This window comes from Apis cerana, linkage group LG8 (genome assembly GCF_029169275.1).
Source record: "Apis cerana isolate GH-2021 linkage group LG8, AcerK_1.0, whole genome shotgun sequence".
Lineage (NCBI taxonomy): Eukaryota > Metazoa > Arthropoda > Insecta > Hymenoptera > Apidae > Apis > Apis cerana.
Genome location: NC_083859.1, coordinates 10,515,586 through 10,533,181, shown reverse-complemented (window position 1 = coordinate 10,533,181; position 17,596 = coordinate 10,515,586). Strand labels below are relative to the sequence as shown.

General features: G+C 34.2%; 1 protein-coding gene across 45 annotated transcripts in view; it reads left to right on the top strand.

Annotated features, from left to right (window-relative positions):
- The window catches only part of LOC108001532 (cAMP-specific 3',5'-cyclic phosphodiesterase), a 319,149-nt gene that overhangs the window by 224,385 nt on the left and 77,168 nt on the right, over positions 1-17,596 (top strand). For 3 of the 45 annotated variants that reach the window (XM_062078800.1, XM_062078803.1, XM_062078798.1), the window contains exon 2: positions 6,980-7,335. The exons of 26 other annotated variants lie outside the window; for them this stretch is intronic. In XM_062078800.1, coding sequence (XP_061934784.1) covers positions 7,100-7,335 — 236 coding nt within the window. In that variant the 5' untranslated portion in view covers positions 6,980-7,099. Of the gene's footprint in view, positions 1-6,629; positions 7,336-15,237; positions 15,657-17,596 lie in introns of those variants that run through there. 16 more of the 45 variants (XM_062078809.1, XM_062078806.1, XM_062078816.1 and 13 more) reach the window with 10 other exon arrangements.

Sequence of the window (17,596 nt, the reverse complement as noted above, 5' to 3'; positions counted from 1 at the left end):
TGATTGGCGAGCCCTCATTCCCCCTCCCCGCAAATTTGCAAGCGTATTGACAGTTCCGCGAATGTTTGATCAGATGTTTATCAGGCTCGCGTTAATTTCGCTCGAGTACGGTTCACGTGAACGGGAGAGGAAGGTCGTGGTCACGAGCTGCTCGTTCCATCAAACGCTCGTTAAGTTCATTGAAAATTCAACGGCGGTGCGGAGCCGGTTACACTCATATTGGACAGAGAGACGAATTCGCGATTGTTGACGCAATGGCTTGGCTGGAGAGTAACGTTCTCATATACGGTCCTCGATGATTATTTATTACGATATTATTTTGTTTTAATAAATTGTAATAAACTACGACATCGTGCGAATGCGAAGAGTAAGAATTCCCCTTTCGAGTGTCGTCGATTCTTGTTCAAGAACGAAACTGATTATTCAACTTGCAACCTTTCGAATGTTGAAGAAAACGAGATGGCTTTTGATTCTTGAGAAGAAAAGAAAAAAATCCAATTGAAATTGGAATCGATCGAAGATTTTATAAAATCTTGGTACAATTTGTCGCGAAGGGAATCATCGATTAAAAATATTCCTCGTATTTCGGAAAAATTTAGAAACGGTACAAATATGTACTCTTAAGATTCCACGAAGATCGTAAAATTATAACGCGTTTAATCTAATTCTCAAAAATTTGCACACGGATGATGAATCCGCGTTCGATGAATCCAATTATTGCTCGACTCCATTTCCATTTTCCGGGGCCGTAAATTAGAAGGATCTTTGAACACCCGCCGTTTCATTTTTCCCCTTTTCTCCCCATTGTCCCAGTTCATTCCATTCTTCCATGGACGGTAACCAGATCGATCGAGCGGGAATCGATAATCCGAGCTGCGAATCGAGAGAACGCCTGGCGATAGACTTCCACGCTAGACGGAGCCTCTACTTGTTGAGCGTGGAATTTCAATTCTCGTAATGGATTCCATCGATCGCGCGGGACACGGAGAAGGATTCCATTGAAAAATCCAATGTAGCAATTGACCACTCTTCTTCTATTTCTACGCGTCGAATTCATTTTCGAGGGGGAGGGGGTGTCGAGCTCCTCGTTTCTGCTACTTTCCTTTTTTTTTTTTTTTTTTAAAGCGAATCGTAGTTTAGTCATAAGTGTGTGCGTTGCCAAGTTGGAGCGTTGTTGGGAATGAATTTTGTATGAGAAGAGCCGTGACTCGTGACGCGATAAAATTGAAGTTGTCGATAGAGAAGAGTTTCTGATGGATTTTTTTTTTTTTTTTAGGAATTTAAACTTATTTGACTTCGCCTTATACTTTCTTGGAATCATCTCGCGAGCGATGGGATCGATTAATTCGTCCCTCCCTCTTTTATAAATAGTTGCAAATTCCAAATGGTGAAAGGATAATCGACGAGTTGAAGTGATTATTATTGTTGATGAATTTGATGAATTTTGAAAAAGGAAAAAAAATTTTCATTATTTCTAGTCGTAAAGTTTCCTAAATTTTTCTGCTATTCCATGGTGAACGACGAAACGTTCAGAAAAATGAAAATCCCTCGCGAGTGGTTTACAAATATTAATACTTGTTCGAGATTCTGTGGAATTCTGTTCGAAGATTGTGACGTCACGAGATTACGCGCCGCTTGCACAGATACTTACGGTCAATATTTAGCGATCGAGTCAGCTTCGGAACAAAGAAGGATGTTGGCTGATTGCGGGGCCAATTTAAAAGAACCGTGTTCTGCACGCGATTTTAATCGCCGACAACTGATCGACGTCAATTGTTATCGTGGATTGAATAAAGGAAGAATGAGAATCGAACGAGAAGCTTGGTGGTATTTCTTAGAGTGGAAGATTGATGCTCTTTGTTCTTTGGGACGGGACTGGTTGACATTAGGGATCTGGTATTCCATTTATAGGAAAAATTTCAAAATAACTAGGTTACGAGGAATCGATCGTATTTGCTTCTTTCTTCTCTTGTGTAATTGCTAATATCTTTTTTTTCTTTCTATTCCAAATTCAAAATTTTATCATTCGAAAGAAGAATTCGTTGTTTCTTAATTATCCATTCGGTTTATTTAAAGTCGAGTAAACTTCAAGTTGAATAAATGTGAGATTAAATTGTAATAAAAATAGTTTGTACAATTTTATTAATTTGAAAGAAGAATTGTCTTCAAATTCGAAAATAACCATGTGAAAATTGTTGAATAACTGTAGAACCATTTGAGTAAATTGATTCGCGAATAAATATGAGATTAAATTGACTTATAATAAAAATAATTTATACAATTTTATTATTTAAAAGAAGAATTTTTTTCAAATTCGAGTAAACTTCAAGTTGAATAAATATGAGATTAAATTGTAATAAAAATAGTTTGTATAATTTTATTATTTGAAACAAGAATTATCTTCAATTCGAGTAAACTTTAAATTGAATAAAGATGAGATTAAATTGTAATAAAAATAGTTTGTACAATTTTAATATTTGAAAGAAGAATTGTCTTCAAATTCGAAAATACTTGAATAATTGTAGAACCATTCGAATAAATTGATTCGTAGATAAATATAAGATTAAATTGACTTGTAATAAAAATAGTTTGTACAATTGCTAATTTTATTATTCGAAAGAATTGTCTTCAAATTCGAAAATAACCACGTGGAAATTGTTGAATAATTGTAGAACCATTTGAGTAAATTGATTCGCGAATAAATATGAGATTAAATTGACTTATAATAAAAATAATTTATACAATTTTATTATTTAAAAGAAGAATTATCTTCAATTCGAGTAAACTTTAAATTGAATAATTGTAGAACCATTCGAATAAATTGATTCGTAGATAAATATAAGATTAAATTGACTTGTAATAAAAATAGTTTGTACAATTTTAATATTTGAAAGAAGAATTGTCTTCAAATTCGAAAATACTTGAATAATTGTAGAACCATTCGAATAAATTGATTCGTAGATAAATATAAGATTAAATTGACTTGTAATAAAAATAGTTTGTACAATTGCTAATTTTATTATTCGAAAGAATTGTCTTCAAATTCGAAAATAACCACGTGGAAATTGTTGAATAATTGTAGAACCATTTGTCGAATAAATTGATTCGCGAGTAAATGTAAGATTAAATTGATTTGTAATGAAAATAGTAATACGATTAGATTCGAATGACTTCAATTTACGTAAATTGACTCCTATGATCATAAACTTGATTTATACGAAGCTTGCGGTAAAGTTATTGCATATTATGCTCCAAGTCAAGTTACTTGACTTTTGCGCTAAACAGGCTAGTTAATAGTTGGACGAACATCTTGTTTCGCTTATATTGTTCTTCTTTGTCGAGATTACGTTCTCAAAGAGCCAAAGATCATTAGGAACCGTATCTAGACCATACAATCGACCTCGTTCAGGGAGTTAGATGCTTGCTCTTAGGCGTCTTATTAATATTAATACTGGAGAAATATCACGATATTCCTATTCTGCGATCACGAATATAACGAGATTCGATATTCCCATCTCCTCTATTCTTCAATTTATTTCTCGTATAGGTGAAAATCTTACTCGATGATTTCGAGAAGGGAAAGTGATTTTATTCGAGCCTTGATTTTCACAGAATTCGATTTAATTCAACTCATTACTTGTACTTGCGATCCTCTGGCATGTTATTCCATTACTGCATTTTATACTTTGTTCCCTTCTATTCCGTGTAACTCCATTCTGTATTCTATTCTTTCCTATGTTTTGTAACTCTGCCATGTATTCCATATTCTATACTCTATTCTCTTGTTATTCCATTCTATGCTGCATTCTATACTTTGTTCTTTTCTATTCCGTGTAACTCCATTCTATATATTCTATTCTTTCCTATGTAACTCTGCCATGTATTTCATATTCTATACCCTATTCTCTTCTATTCTGCAACTTCACCACGTATTCTATATTCCATTCTCCACAACTTCACCATTGCATTTCTACGTTGCTTTATTATAATTTTACTATTTTGGTATACAATTTTCTACTTTTTTATTTGGCATAATTTCGATTGTTTCCGTTATTTTATTTGTGCCTTTTTTATATTTTCTCTTTTATACCTCGTTGCAACTTTGCAAATTTTAATTCGTTCGTTCGATTTGTACAGTCTTCACTGTTCTAATTCGCATTTCTATGTTATTAGTTTCTAATAGGATAGTTTCTGCATCACCACTGCGTTATAACTGTATCGTTATTACCTCAAAATCAATGCCACGAAACAACTATCTCGTCGGCTTAACTTTTTGAAACACGACAAACTGGACAAAGGCGATTCTCTACCTTTTTTTTCAATGAACAGAAAAAAAAAGAAAAGAAAAGAAAAAGAAGAAAAAGGATGCAAATCTCGAACGTGGATATACGTTGCCGTCGTCAGCCATCGGACAATAAATATTGTTCTTGAATAACGTTGAACGACTCTTGTCCTAAATCCGACGAATAATGAATCTCGCGTTATCAAGTTGTCGATCCAGTGTCCCCAGCCTCTGTCCTGATTCTCTTAGCCGCCGTTTCCTTTATTTTCCACGAATGTTTCCTTTCGAACGAAACATTCGACGTTATTTTACAATTCTTCTTTCTATAATTTCTTGTTACATTTATTCTTAAATTTTCTTCTCCTCTTCCATCATTCGCATCCATTCCAAAGAATTGTGTCATTCGAAAAAATATTCACAGATAAAATTTTGGCAACGAATTGAACGATATTGCGACACGAGATAACGACAGGGAGAACGACGAGGATTTGTTTAATTAGCATACTCGATAAAAGCTGGTCTCATAATAAAAATTCATTAAAAATCTCGCAGGACTGCTCTTGCGTCTCGCTCAATTATTTGGAAGATACATTTTTCCTCTTCCTCTTGGATTCGAGGAACGATCGCTTCTCTTCTCCCGTTGCACAATTTCGTTTCGTAATTAATCAATTAGTACATTTGAATTTATTTTAATAATAAAGATTACAGAGTTAATTTCTCTTAGAGATGATAATTACGGTTTATTTTATTTCTTACTTTACATCATTGACAAAAGAATTGGAAAAAAAGATGTTTTATGATTAAATAAGAAAGGTAAAAAATATTTCGAGAGAGAAACGGAATTTGAACGATTGGAATTGGAGGGGAAAGATCCGATGGGAGAAGAATTTCTGTAAAGGCGAAACCGATGTCACAGGGCAAACATTTGCCAACCAACGAGAATCGAATGGAGGGAAAATAGTTCGATATGAGTTTGTCGGGGGCAAACACTAGGAATAAATTGTGAAACTCGTTCTTTCTATACCTTCCATAAATTTCATCCACTCTGCCTCGTCCGTTACTTATCGATTTCTTATCTTAATCGTTCATTCGTACAAATTATTCTTCGATAGAAGAAGAATCTTAGAATCTTCCATGTAAGAAAGAAAGAAAATCCTTTCCACGAATCCAATTATATATTTAAAAAAAAGCGAAGTTCAAAAATTGCTTCAAACAGAACAATTTCTGAACCATTTTCTTTCTCTTGAAATCGTTCTCCTTAATCGTTCATTCGTTTAAATTATTCTTCGATAGAAGAAGAATCTTAGAATCTTCCATGAGAAGAAACTGTTCAAACAGAACAATTTCTGAACCATTTTCTTTCTCTTGAAATCGTTCTCCTTAATCGTTCATTCGTTTAAATTATTCTTCGATAGAAGAAGAATCTTAGAATCTTCCATGAGAAAGAAAGAAAATCGTTTTCACGAATCCCAATTATATATTAAAGAAAAATTCGAAATTCAAAAATTGCTCGACGAAGCTGTTCAAACAGAACAATTTCTGAACCATTTTCTTTCTCTTGAAATCGTTCTCTTTAATCGTTCATTCGTTTAAATTATTCTTCGATAGAAGAAGAATCTTAGAATCTTTCATGAAAAGAAACTGTTCAAACAGAAAGAAAGAACGAATAGCATTTAATTCATTCGTACAACTATTCTTCGATAGAAGAAGAATCTTAGAATCTTCCATGAGAAGAAACTGTTCAAACAGAACAATTTCTGAACCATTTTCTTTTTTTTGAAATCGTTTAATCGTTCATTCGTTTAAATTATAATCTTCCATGAGAAGAAACTGTTCAAACTGAAAGAAAGAACGAACAGCATCGTTTACTTCATTCGTACAACTATTCTTCGATAGAAGAAGAATCTTAGAATCCTCCACGTAAGAAAGAAAGAAAATCTTTTCCACGAATCCAATTATATATTTAAAAAAAAGCGAAATTTAAAAATTGCTTCAAACAGAACAATTTCTGAACCATTTTCTTTCTCTTGAAATCGTTCTCCTTAATCGTTCATTCGTTTAAATTATTCTTCGATAGAAGAAAAATCTTATAATCTTCCATGAGAAAGAAAGAAAATCGTTTTCACGAATCCCAATTATATATTAAAGAAAAATTCGAAATTCAAAAATTGCTCGACGAAGCTGTTCAAACAGAACAATTTCTGAACCATTTTCTTTCTCTTGAAATCGTTCTCTTTAATCGTTTATTCGTTTAAATTATTCTTCGATAGAAAAAGAATCTTATAATCTTCCATGAGAAGAAACTGTTCAAACTGAAAGAAAGAACGAACAGCATTTAATTCATTCGTACAATTATTCTTCGATAGAAGAAGAATCTTAGAATCTTCCATGAGAAGAAACTGTTCAAACAGAACAATTTCTGAACCATTTTCTTTTTTTTGAAATCGTTTAATCGTTCATTCGTTTAAATTATAATCTTCCATGAGAAGAAACTGTTCAAACAGAAAGAAAGAACGAACAGCATCATTTACTTCATTCGTACAACTATTCTTCGATAGAAGAAGAATCTTAGAATCCTCCACGTAAGAAAGAAAGAAAATTTGCACGAATTCGAATTATACATTAAAAAAGAAAAGAGCGAAATTCAAAAATTGCTCAACCGGCTGTTCAAATGAACCATTTTCTTTCTCTCGAAAGAAGGAATGAACAGCATCGAGGAAAAGGAAGGATGAAGAGGGAAAATTACGCGAGTGTTTGTTCGATTCGAAGCAAGTGGGAGGACGGTGAACGATCGGTGTGCACGATGGACGAGCCGCGATGATCGAAGACGCGACGATGATCGCCTTCTTGTTCTTCGTATGGATGCTGGTCAGGTCGCAGGAGCAGGAGAATCAAAAGGATGGATCGAGGAGGGACTCCTCCGTGAGGGACAATCGGGATTCGAGGCGAAATTCGAAGGAGAGCGCGTCTATCGGCCACGCGTCTCACTTGGACAAACGCAGGCATCGCCCTCGAAGGCATTCCCGTCGATATTACGTGGAACGTAACAAGAGGTGAGTCTTCTACTCGAAATTAAGAAAGGAGGTATACTTTTTAAAGGAAACTCGCGCGGAGGAATTTTTCTTAATTGAAATTTTCCGCAACGAGAGGTGAGTCTCCTATTCAGGATCAGAGAAGAGGCATGCTTTTCAATAAAAAAGAATTTGTTTACCAATTATTCGAATTGGAATTTTCACTTTCAGGTCGAAAATAATTGCAAGATCGTTTCGAAAACCTAGCTTTAAGATCATGTATCCACCACTGGGTTTATTAGATCCAATCCACTTACTTGCCCCGATGCTAATGTAATCAATGCACACAACCGCGCCAGGAGAATCCATTAGTATCCGCTGCCTCGTGGAACGAAACGAGAATTATCGTATCCCTGTTTGTATCGGCCTTGTTTTCGCCGTTATTTCACCTCCAATTACAATTAAATCGATATTTCCTCCGCGGATAAAAAATGTTCCTGTCGATTAAATTAAAATCCCTCTCCACCTGCCCATCCAGTTTATTATATCAGTGAAAGTTTGAGTTCGATGTGGGAGACGCACCAGGAGTTTGAACAAAGAACCGCTGTGCGTTGATGTCGTAAATTATATATATTTTATTAATTCAATATCGATGATACTTGCTTCAATAAAGTCAATATCCACATCTGTTTCCAACAATCGTCGATGGATATAAAGAATTCTTCTCCCAGAATCGAATCGAATTTAGAAGAAAACTACTCATTTAACAGAAACTTATGTTAAAGAAGATTAAGTTCAAATGTATTCGATCCACGAATAATAATAGAAAACGAGAGTTTGAAGGCTGGAACACTTCGTTTCGTTCGTCCAGTTTTTCCAGCAGCCGAGTTCTTGACACAAATATGCCGACCCTGAAGAACCGTGTAGGTGATAAACACCCTTAACAACAACACGGCACGCCAACCCCACTCGTGATCGATAACGAGCTTTCGCCCCGACCTTTCCAAGTTCCCGCGATCTCTGATCGCTTTTTAATCGCCCACGAAGAATTAATCGAACGATCTCTCGACCATTGAATCTCGAGCAATTTTTCCACACCTTTCCTAAGAAGAAGAAATTGATAATCGAGGAAAACGTCATAATTCCTATGAGAAACGTTTCGTGTTTTAAACGAACGAGAGAATTAATGATCTTGAAATTTTGGTTTATGAATAATTCGTTTCATAATCGCAGGAGATTTTTTTGAAGTGATTATGTTTATGTATACTTTATCAAAATATTTCTTTTATCAGACATGTTACTTTTATTTTAAATAATAAATTTTAGATATAATAAATTTGATTAATTTTTAAATGCAATTTAAATGTTATAGATTAACTAATATCCAATTTATTAATTTAATTAATACTATAAAATTCAAAATTTTATGTGCTCAAACACTAAAATAAATTTTATTTTGAAGTGAGAATTAAAAGGGATAAAAAAAATTTTCATCTCTTTTCCTTACGTGTATTTATTAACGAGCGAATAAAAATTCTTACGATGTCGAAAACTTTCAATTCTCTTCACCAATGATTGAAAATCGAAATGGCAGCGGATTTCGAGGATCGAGAAAATAGAGCGAAAGCTAATCGATGTGTAATTCCAACGGGAAAGATCCGCATCCTAGATTCGACGTTCGTAGGTGCGCCTCTGTCAATATAATTTTCCATTAACCGAGGTGAATGGAAAGCTCGATTACGTAGTGTGAAATTAGGTCGGTGGACGGCTACACAGAAGAGGATTTATCGCGATCTATAACTTCACTAGCCGACCCAAGATCAAACAACATCGCTGCTTTTATTTCCATAATTTGTTTCATAACATTATCGCGGGTTTATTGTAACGTAAATATTTAGTCGTTAAACACATTAACATCCCTTTATACGTATTTCATAAAACGAAGCGTATCTTTATTCCGCGCGAATCACGTTTATAATCACGTTCGTGTATCATATTTTCGACGATATGTAAAATATTTCTTTTTTCGAAAAATACAATTCAGAGAATTGTTTGTCGATACAAATATTACAATGAATTATCGGGATAAATAGTAACGAAATTAAAGGGAATCGAAGAACGTATTCTGTCGGACCTCGAAACGTGTAACGTTATTTACTCGCAGATACGCGCGTGTCAACAAACCAATGTTAACAGCGTGTGGAAGTAAATGCGAAATATTTGTCCAAGACTCGTTATGTAAAATTGTTGCAGAAGCGAACTTTTAAACAAGTAAAAAGCGAGTAGAAAGAGATAAGGAGATTAACAAAGATGACGATTTCGTTTCCAGGGTTGAAGAAAAGGGCCGAGCGTTTCGTGTCTATCGAGGCTCGATCATAAACAGAACGTTGAATCCGACGAATTATCAGCCATTGTAAAACGTGTGCATCTATTTTGAATGGGCAAATAAAAGATAGGAACAATCTGCTCTTATTGCACCGATGAAAATTCTCTAACGATTTAATCGTCGTTGTTATCAAATTGTAAAATCGTTTGATTCGTCGTCAAATGAAAAATCAGTGCGCTTCTTCGTCGAAAATTGATTATTGTGAAGCCACGATTGATAATTCTTTTAAAAAATGAATGACGAAAGAACAATTTTTAGAATGTAGACACGAATTTCAACAAACACGTTCGTCGAATGAGAATGTCAAGAATCTGGAGATCGCGTGCCATTAACGATATTAAATCGCATCATTTTCAAAGTATTCGAACAGGCAAGAATTTCGAACGGTGTTGCACAATTAATGTCGCTTGTTAATTAAATTCACGATCCTCCTCTGTCGTCGTCAGCTATAAATTCGACGCTAATCAAACATGCATACGATTCTATTTAGACTAATTGCGATAAATTTTGGGGAGAGGCGTAAAAGTTCGCGAAGGAAATAACGGAAGGAAAGGAAATTTCAAACGCATCCCGTCATCGTACGCGTGTAAATAAAGTTTGGAACATCCTGTCCATTAAACTTCACTATCGAAACTTGCAAATGAGGCGTAACAGATCCTCGCCAGGTTAACGCAAAGCCGCCAAGTTTTCACCAACCTTGCGAAATTTCCATTCGATTCTAGAAACTTTCAATTTTACAACCGCCATCTCGTTATTTTTGGTAGGTATGCTCGCTTGTAAGCTTGTAAACATTGTCGAGTTTTGCTCTGAGGAGGGGAGAAGAGAAGAAAATATTTTATCAAGACGAAGTCATAGTACTAATTCTAATTATTTTATAAGTTAGAAAAGGTATGTAGAGTGTAAAGGTATTGGAGAGACCTGAAATCTCAAAATTTTGTAAAACTTCGCTATACTCGTCTTACATTTTGCAAGAAGTGGAAGGTTTATCGATATATTAGGGAAAGTTCACGAAAATATTATCTCGTGCTAGGAGAAAAATAGGATAAAAATGTGCATTCTAAATTTATATTGTATCAAGTGATATTATATTTTAAAGTATTTTTTTTATTGTATCTATTTTATTTTTATTTTATATAAGCCACAGTTATTAGCAAAAATTAACATGTTGTTTATGTATCACACACGTCTGAAGTTTCTTTTAAATCTTTTTCTAGATTTAGGGAAGTTTTGTTGCTTTTTCTTATTTTCAATTGGAGTTTCTTTTTCGAATGCTTTAATCTTTTCAGTTGGAGTCAAATTGAGGAATTAGGTTAGATTAGTAATTTTAAAACTGATGCAAATATTCGGACGATCGAAGCTCGTTGGAAATTTAGAATCAAATGAACGCAAGTGAAATGTAATAAAATTTGTTCCCCAATTTTCTGTTTCGAGATCATTTATCTCGCACCATGATCCAGCCTTTGGATACAACTTTAATGAATTTGATAAATTTACTCGCACGATTGAAAATAAGAAAATTCATTTTGTTCGAATCCAAACTTACACCATCATCTTCAATTACTTCAATTAAATCTTACGTAAAAGTTTATCTCAAAAAAATATCTTATCTTATCTTATAAAAGGAACGATTGTAATTTTAGAAATAGCAGGAAATTCACGTTTCCTGTACAAGCTCCTCTCGAAAAAGAAGAAGAAGAAGAAGAAGAAGAAGAAGAAGAAGAAGGAGAAGAAAAAAGATTTTTTCTCTCGTTCGAACAACAACGACGCGACTGTTCTCGTAATTCTTGCGTTATTAACTAATAAAAGGTCTCTGGAAGCGCGGCACATAAAAGGTTGTGTAACAAATTTCGTAATGCCTGGACGAGGATTTCCCGCGGCTCATAATTAGGCGAGCATAACACGTTTATTTTCCTCGTGATCGGCCCCTCCTCCTCTCCGAACAATAAGACTACACGAATAGAAAATGTCATTATCGAATTCCGTTTCTTTTTCTCTCGCTGCGCCTTGTGATTTCAACTACGAGGCTAGGATAAATAGATAGAGAGAGAGATGTGTGTGTGTGCGCCTCGTGGAAAGGTCAAGTGAAACATGAAATCATTTCTCTGGTAATATTATTCGAAAGAAATGAATGGTAATTTCTATGGAAACGGAATAACATTCTATGCAATATTTCGTATGAAATTTTTTAACGAAAACGTACTTGTTTTTACTTTCGATCACTTTGCATCCAATTTTAATTTCAATGAAAAGAATTACAGGAAGAAGCGTAACGATTGTTCTAATTGGTTTCAGAGTAGGAAGAATTCTGGGAAATCGACTTCTCGATACCTGAGGACGAATTTTAATTAAAAAATTATTTTAAAAGTGAATTTACGAGAAATTGGCTCGAGATAAGATCCGGCAGAACTTTGATTTCCCATTTTTTCGAAGGGATTCTCCATTCAGGGAAATTGCCATAATTTTTTCATCGACGCATTCGAGTTCGTGGCTCGAGCCAATTCGCTGTCAACCGCTGCAGCGTGTGGGACGTAAATCGCACTGTTGTTTTTCCCCTCCTCTCACAAAGAAAATTCTTTGACATCAATTGCTTTCAATTTTTCCACGAGAAGCTCTCTGCGCTTTTCATCGCTATTTTTCCTGGAAAATATTCTTCAATTTCGTATAATAACGTAAAGTTGTACATATTTGTTATTTATGAATTATATTTCTATACGCTTCTTTGTACTTCTTTCTTTCGCTTTTAAACAACAATTTCTTCGCGATACTTTTAGAAATTTTCCACTTCGATGTAATACTCAAGATGTTATAAATATTCTTCAATAATATTTGTTCTAAATTATGTTTCTTCTAGAAATAGAATATTGTATAATCGCTTTCAATTATATTTTACATTTTACTTTACATTCTTCTCAATACGTTTACAATTATATTCCTCTTTTACGCTTCAATATTTTCCAATATTTTACTACAATTTCTTTGCAACACCAAACATTCGAGGAATAAATAAAAGTCAGAAATAACGCTCAAATCTGCAAAGTTTCCATCCTCCCTAAAGTAAAATATTAATTTCACGGAAGAATTCTCCCACGACGAATCCTCGACATTTACATAAATCCGGAAAAAGCACGGAAATAAACGTATCCTTCGTTCGCCGATCTCTTCCCTTAAACATAAACTTGCCGCCGTTTTCCATCGTAAAGTTTCGTTATTATCCCCGACACTACCGATCCACTTATTTCTCAACCTCGAAACGATCCGAGTCATTAGTCCAGCTTTTATTTCCCTCCTCGTTTCGAAAAGTATAAACTTGCAAGTTGGTCCAAGGCGACATCCGCGCCGTGAAACAACTAACGAATGGGCCGCCGTGAAAAAAAGAAAGGAAAAAGGAAAAAAGTTGGAATATCTTGTTCTCTGGCGAAGCAGTTACTTAGTTTCAAGCTTGATTCTCGGGGCAAATGAAACGCAAGAAACTTGGTGGTCGTTTACTTGCTCCTGTTTTAAAAATACCCGGTTAGATTAAATGGACTGCGTTGCTGTGTGGATTCTTGTTATTCTGCAGATTACTGCATTCGTAATTACGAAGAAAAAAGAGAGAAAGAAAACGGAGGTATTTTTATGCGTGTCCATTTTTGCTCGTATTTTTCTCGAAATCGGGCTGCGAGAAAGGTTAAAGGATTAATGAAATGAATATTTCAAATTTGTATTTCTTCTTTGCAGTGTTTTTTCTCGGTTTTGAACACAAAAACTTGCAAGTTAATTAGCTGTACGGTTGTTACTTTGGTTTCTGAGCTGCCATTTTGTGAGTGGTGGCGCTAGTAGTTTGTTCCTTAATTCCTTCCTTATTAGTACTCTCAGACGTTTGTTTCTTCAATTACATCTTACAAGGAAATTAGTAATCTTGATTTGCATTACGAATCGAATGTGGGTCTGTGTGTTCCATCGAATTACAAGCTCGAAAATGTAAAAATTTATAAAGTAACGAGAATATGAAAACGTATGCTAATTAATGGATGTATGCTAATAACATAGACCGTGTGATTCAACGATAAATGTCCTCTCTACTTAGAGACGTGACTTGATTAACGGAATTAACACGAGTGTATCAACGAGGTATGATGGAATATGGCACAAACATAAATGAGTGAAAACAAGGAAAATGAGAAATTAACGTTTGATCGTGAAAAGGGAGGAAAATGAATTGGATGTCGAGTAAACAAAATTAGATCTAGATTTGTCGCACGCAACATTTACATGAAATTTATTTATCCATTGTTGCAATCTGATCTTTCGAAATATTACAACTAATAATTAAGATTGTTGTCGTGGTATTCGTGATTAGATTCTGTTCAAGTAACAATTTTAATCTTATTTCTTCCAATAAATATTCATAAAGATAAAGATTCTTATAATTATTTTATTTTATTATATCAAGGGTAATGGCGTTTCGTTCAAATTTGTTTCGCATGTTTTGCTTATTTTTGTCCTCTGTTTTCATAGTAGAAATGAAAGATAATGAAATGACACATTTTAATTTTTAAACAGTTCGTTAAGATCGAATGAAAATTCGAATCACCGCGATTATCGAATAATCTCTCTTCCATAAATTCGATCATCTTCGTTAACGCGATTCACATTTTAATTAATATTCCATCATCTCGATTCTTTTATTAAATATAGGTAACACTCTTTCAATGAAATCGAGTTACGAGATAATTATGGAATATAATTACAAATTGGCGAAAAATCGCAAATTTTCTTATATAAACTATTTCTTTTTGAATAAATTTTTCGCGATATAATATAATCCCTTATATAATCAAATAAATTATTATCCTATTGAATAATTGGATGATTGTATATTGAATAATTTGCCTATAAATCGGTGGGAATATTGTGGGACTGGGAGCTATCTAATGGAATAAATTAAACGTTTCATCATCCTCTAAAATAAACTACACTTGAATCGATACCTATTTTCATATCATTTCAAGGATTTTTTTATTAAACATAAAAATCCACAGATCGATACCCAATCATGAAATAATTACTCGTAATAAAATTCTCATAATAATCTTCCGGATAATCGAGAAAAAAAAAAGTTCTACGCGACAAAACGATCGATATTAACAATATTAAGAATACGAGTCGACCAATTTTTCTTTCAAAGATCATAATTTTTTCAAAAATTTCCACCAATTTCACCGATCATTACACGATATTCATAAACGGTCAAAAGTTTATTAAACAAATTTCGTTAAACGATAAAAATTACACGCTATTCGAAATTCTTCTCCCAAACTCAACAGCCAAGATTATAGGAGCACTAATCACCGAGCACGATCATTTAAGAAATTCACGTTCCAACTCCGCCGCGTCATCTTCGAAAACCCTCATCGATTATCCCGATAAAAATAAAATTTCGTCGAGCCCCTCAAAAACCGAATCGGAAAAAATTCAAACTTTCGAAAATACGCAAAGGGGAACAAGTGGGAATAAACAAACAAGATCCTCTTATCGGTTAGATAAAAATCGCGATATTCGCCACAACAGAGCGTGTCACGCAGGCACACGACGAGTGGAACCGCGTATAAGCAACAGCTCGAGGCATGGCGGCCGCCAGTTCACAGTCGGCACGCGACCGAAGCGGATCGTTGCTCGCTCGAGCGACGTGTCCTTGATGCAGGACACGCGGCAGGACGAGAAGCCTGATTTGTTTACCAGCCGTGTGTCAGTTGGCTCGAGACTCGAACGTGATACGAAGCAAGTCGTATTCGAGAGAGTGATCTTTCCAAATCACATCGTTGTCGATCGTTGGTTCTTGAGAGTTTTCGGTGTTCAGTGAAGAAATTTGTTTTTCTTTTTTTTTTTTCTTTTTTTTGGTGCACGTGCAAAGTGACTCGAAGAAGAGAAATAGGTGTTTTCGTTGGAGGATTTTGTATGCTGGTGGATCGAGGGATTTAGAGAGTTTCGTTCGCAGGTTTGAAGTAATTTGGAGTAATTCGAGGTCGCCCCTTTTCGACTTTCTTTCGATGGTTTCGATGGGTTGGTCGAGGTGTTTAGAAAAGTTTTGGAGAATCGTTGAAGAAACGAAAGTTTGTTATTTATGATATATTTGTATTGGTATTTGAGACGTTATGATTGAACGATACATGTTGTTTAACTTTTTGAATACGAATTTTACGAAGTGAATTCGAAACGTTTAATTTTATTGAATCAAATTATTGAAAATTTGTTACATCGTTGAATTAATATTTGAAATGGAGATTTTAAAATTTCTAAAAAATACCGTTTTTACTGAAACATTGTCCGTGATCTAGGGTTCGATGTACGATACTTTTGATCAAATATATCCCGGCTTGGGATTGAATTAAGAATTGGGAAAAAAAAATTACTCTATCTTTATATCTTTATCACGAGCTATCATATTTTATGTCATTTCACGAGCTTAATTGGACACTTTATTCTGGCTTCGGTAAAAAGATCTAAGACCATCGATCTTCTAGGATTCCAATTTCAACATCCCAACGACTCTAAGCTGAAATTATATTCCTATTTTATGAAAAGAACTTAGGGATTATCGATAGAATATATTCCCTCGATACGTAAAAATTATATATCAAATAATATTTTCAAGATATATATAATTATTCTTATAAATATCTCAAAGAAAATATTCTCCGTGATCTTTTCCCAAAAGGAATTGGATGTATTCCTTTTCAATTTTTTTTTTTTTATTTTTCGATGATTGACAGTAGCCTTGAATCAATAGGTGCGCGATTTAACGACGGATAGGAATACGGAAAGCGTCGAGCAAATATTTCGTTCGTCAATCACGTCGTAACATTGTTGTTGATATTACTGTCAATAATATCACGAAAACTGGATCAACAGTTCTTAGGATGGAAATAAACAATTTCCCTACATCTGTCCAAATTTCGCTATACGCGTTTAAACTACGAAGATTCTTTGAATTTGAGGAAAATTGAATTGCTCTTTAAAAAAAATAAATTCAAAGAATTATTGTTAAAAATCGTCACGAGAAACATTCTTTATCATCAATATTTCATGAAATACATACAATTCTTTCTTCGTCCAATCGTTGGATCGATCATTGCTCTTCTCCCCCGAAATTCCAGTCGAGCGTAATTTTAAGAAACGTGAAAAAATATTTCGACAGAGGAAAATTTGCGACCACCAGTGGCGCGTCCCCTTCGTTATCGCGACGCCGGTGTCGATAGATTTCCGTATCTATGCAAACATTCTGATCGAAGCGTATGAAAAGCTCGTATCGGTGACACGATTATCGATCGTGTCCTTCTCTCTCGTAATTTTCGAGATCGCGGCGCGTGTCGATGCCCGGCGCAATTCGTTCCGACAATTATTTCATTTCTATCGGCAGGAAAATAGTTGCAGCCTCCGATTTATCCGATCGAATAATCGGGGAGCCGATTCAATTTCTCCTCGCAGCTGATGTATATTTCGAAAATAAAGGGAAGAATCCCTTTATTTTCGATTAATTTCAATTTTTCTTTTCTATTTTTTTTTCTTTCTTTCGAACTCGATCGAGATCCCTCGAATTTGATCGAATTTAATTTTCAATAAAAAGTTTTAACGGGAATGATATACGTGATAATGTTGAACAGTTTTAGGTCAGATAATGTTGATAAATAGTTTTAGATACCCCAGAAAGATAAATATATATATATATATTTATGTAAACGGTATGATTCTTTTCTAAGTAATGAAATTTTCGATGAATAATTTTATATTGTTTTGTTTAATTTTTTCTTTTTAATTTGTTGTAAAAAAGAAAGAGAAATAAAAAAAGAATCTTTATACGAAATATGTAAAAATAGTAGTATTTATAATTTAGTAATTAGCTTTTGTAATGTAAAATAATTTATTCGGTGAAATTTC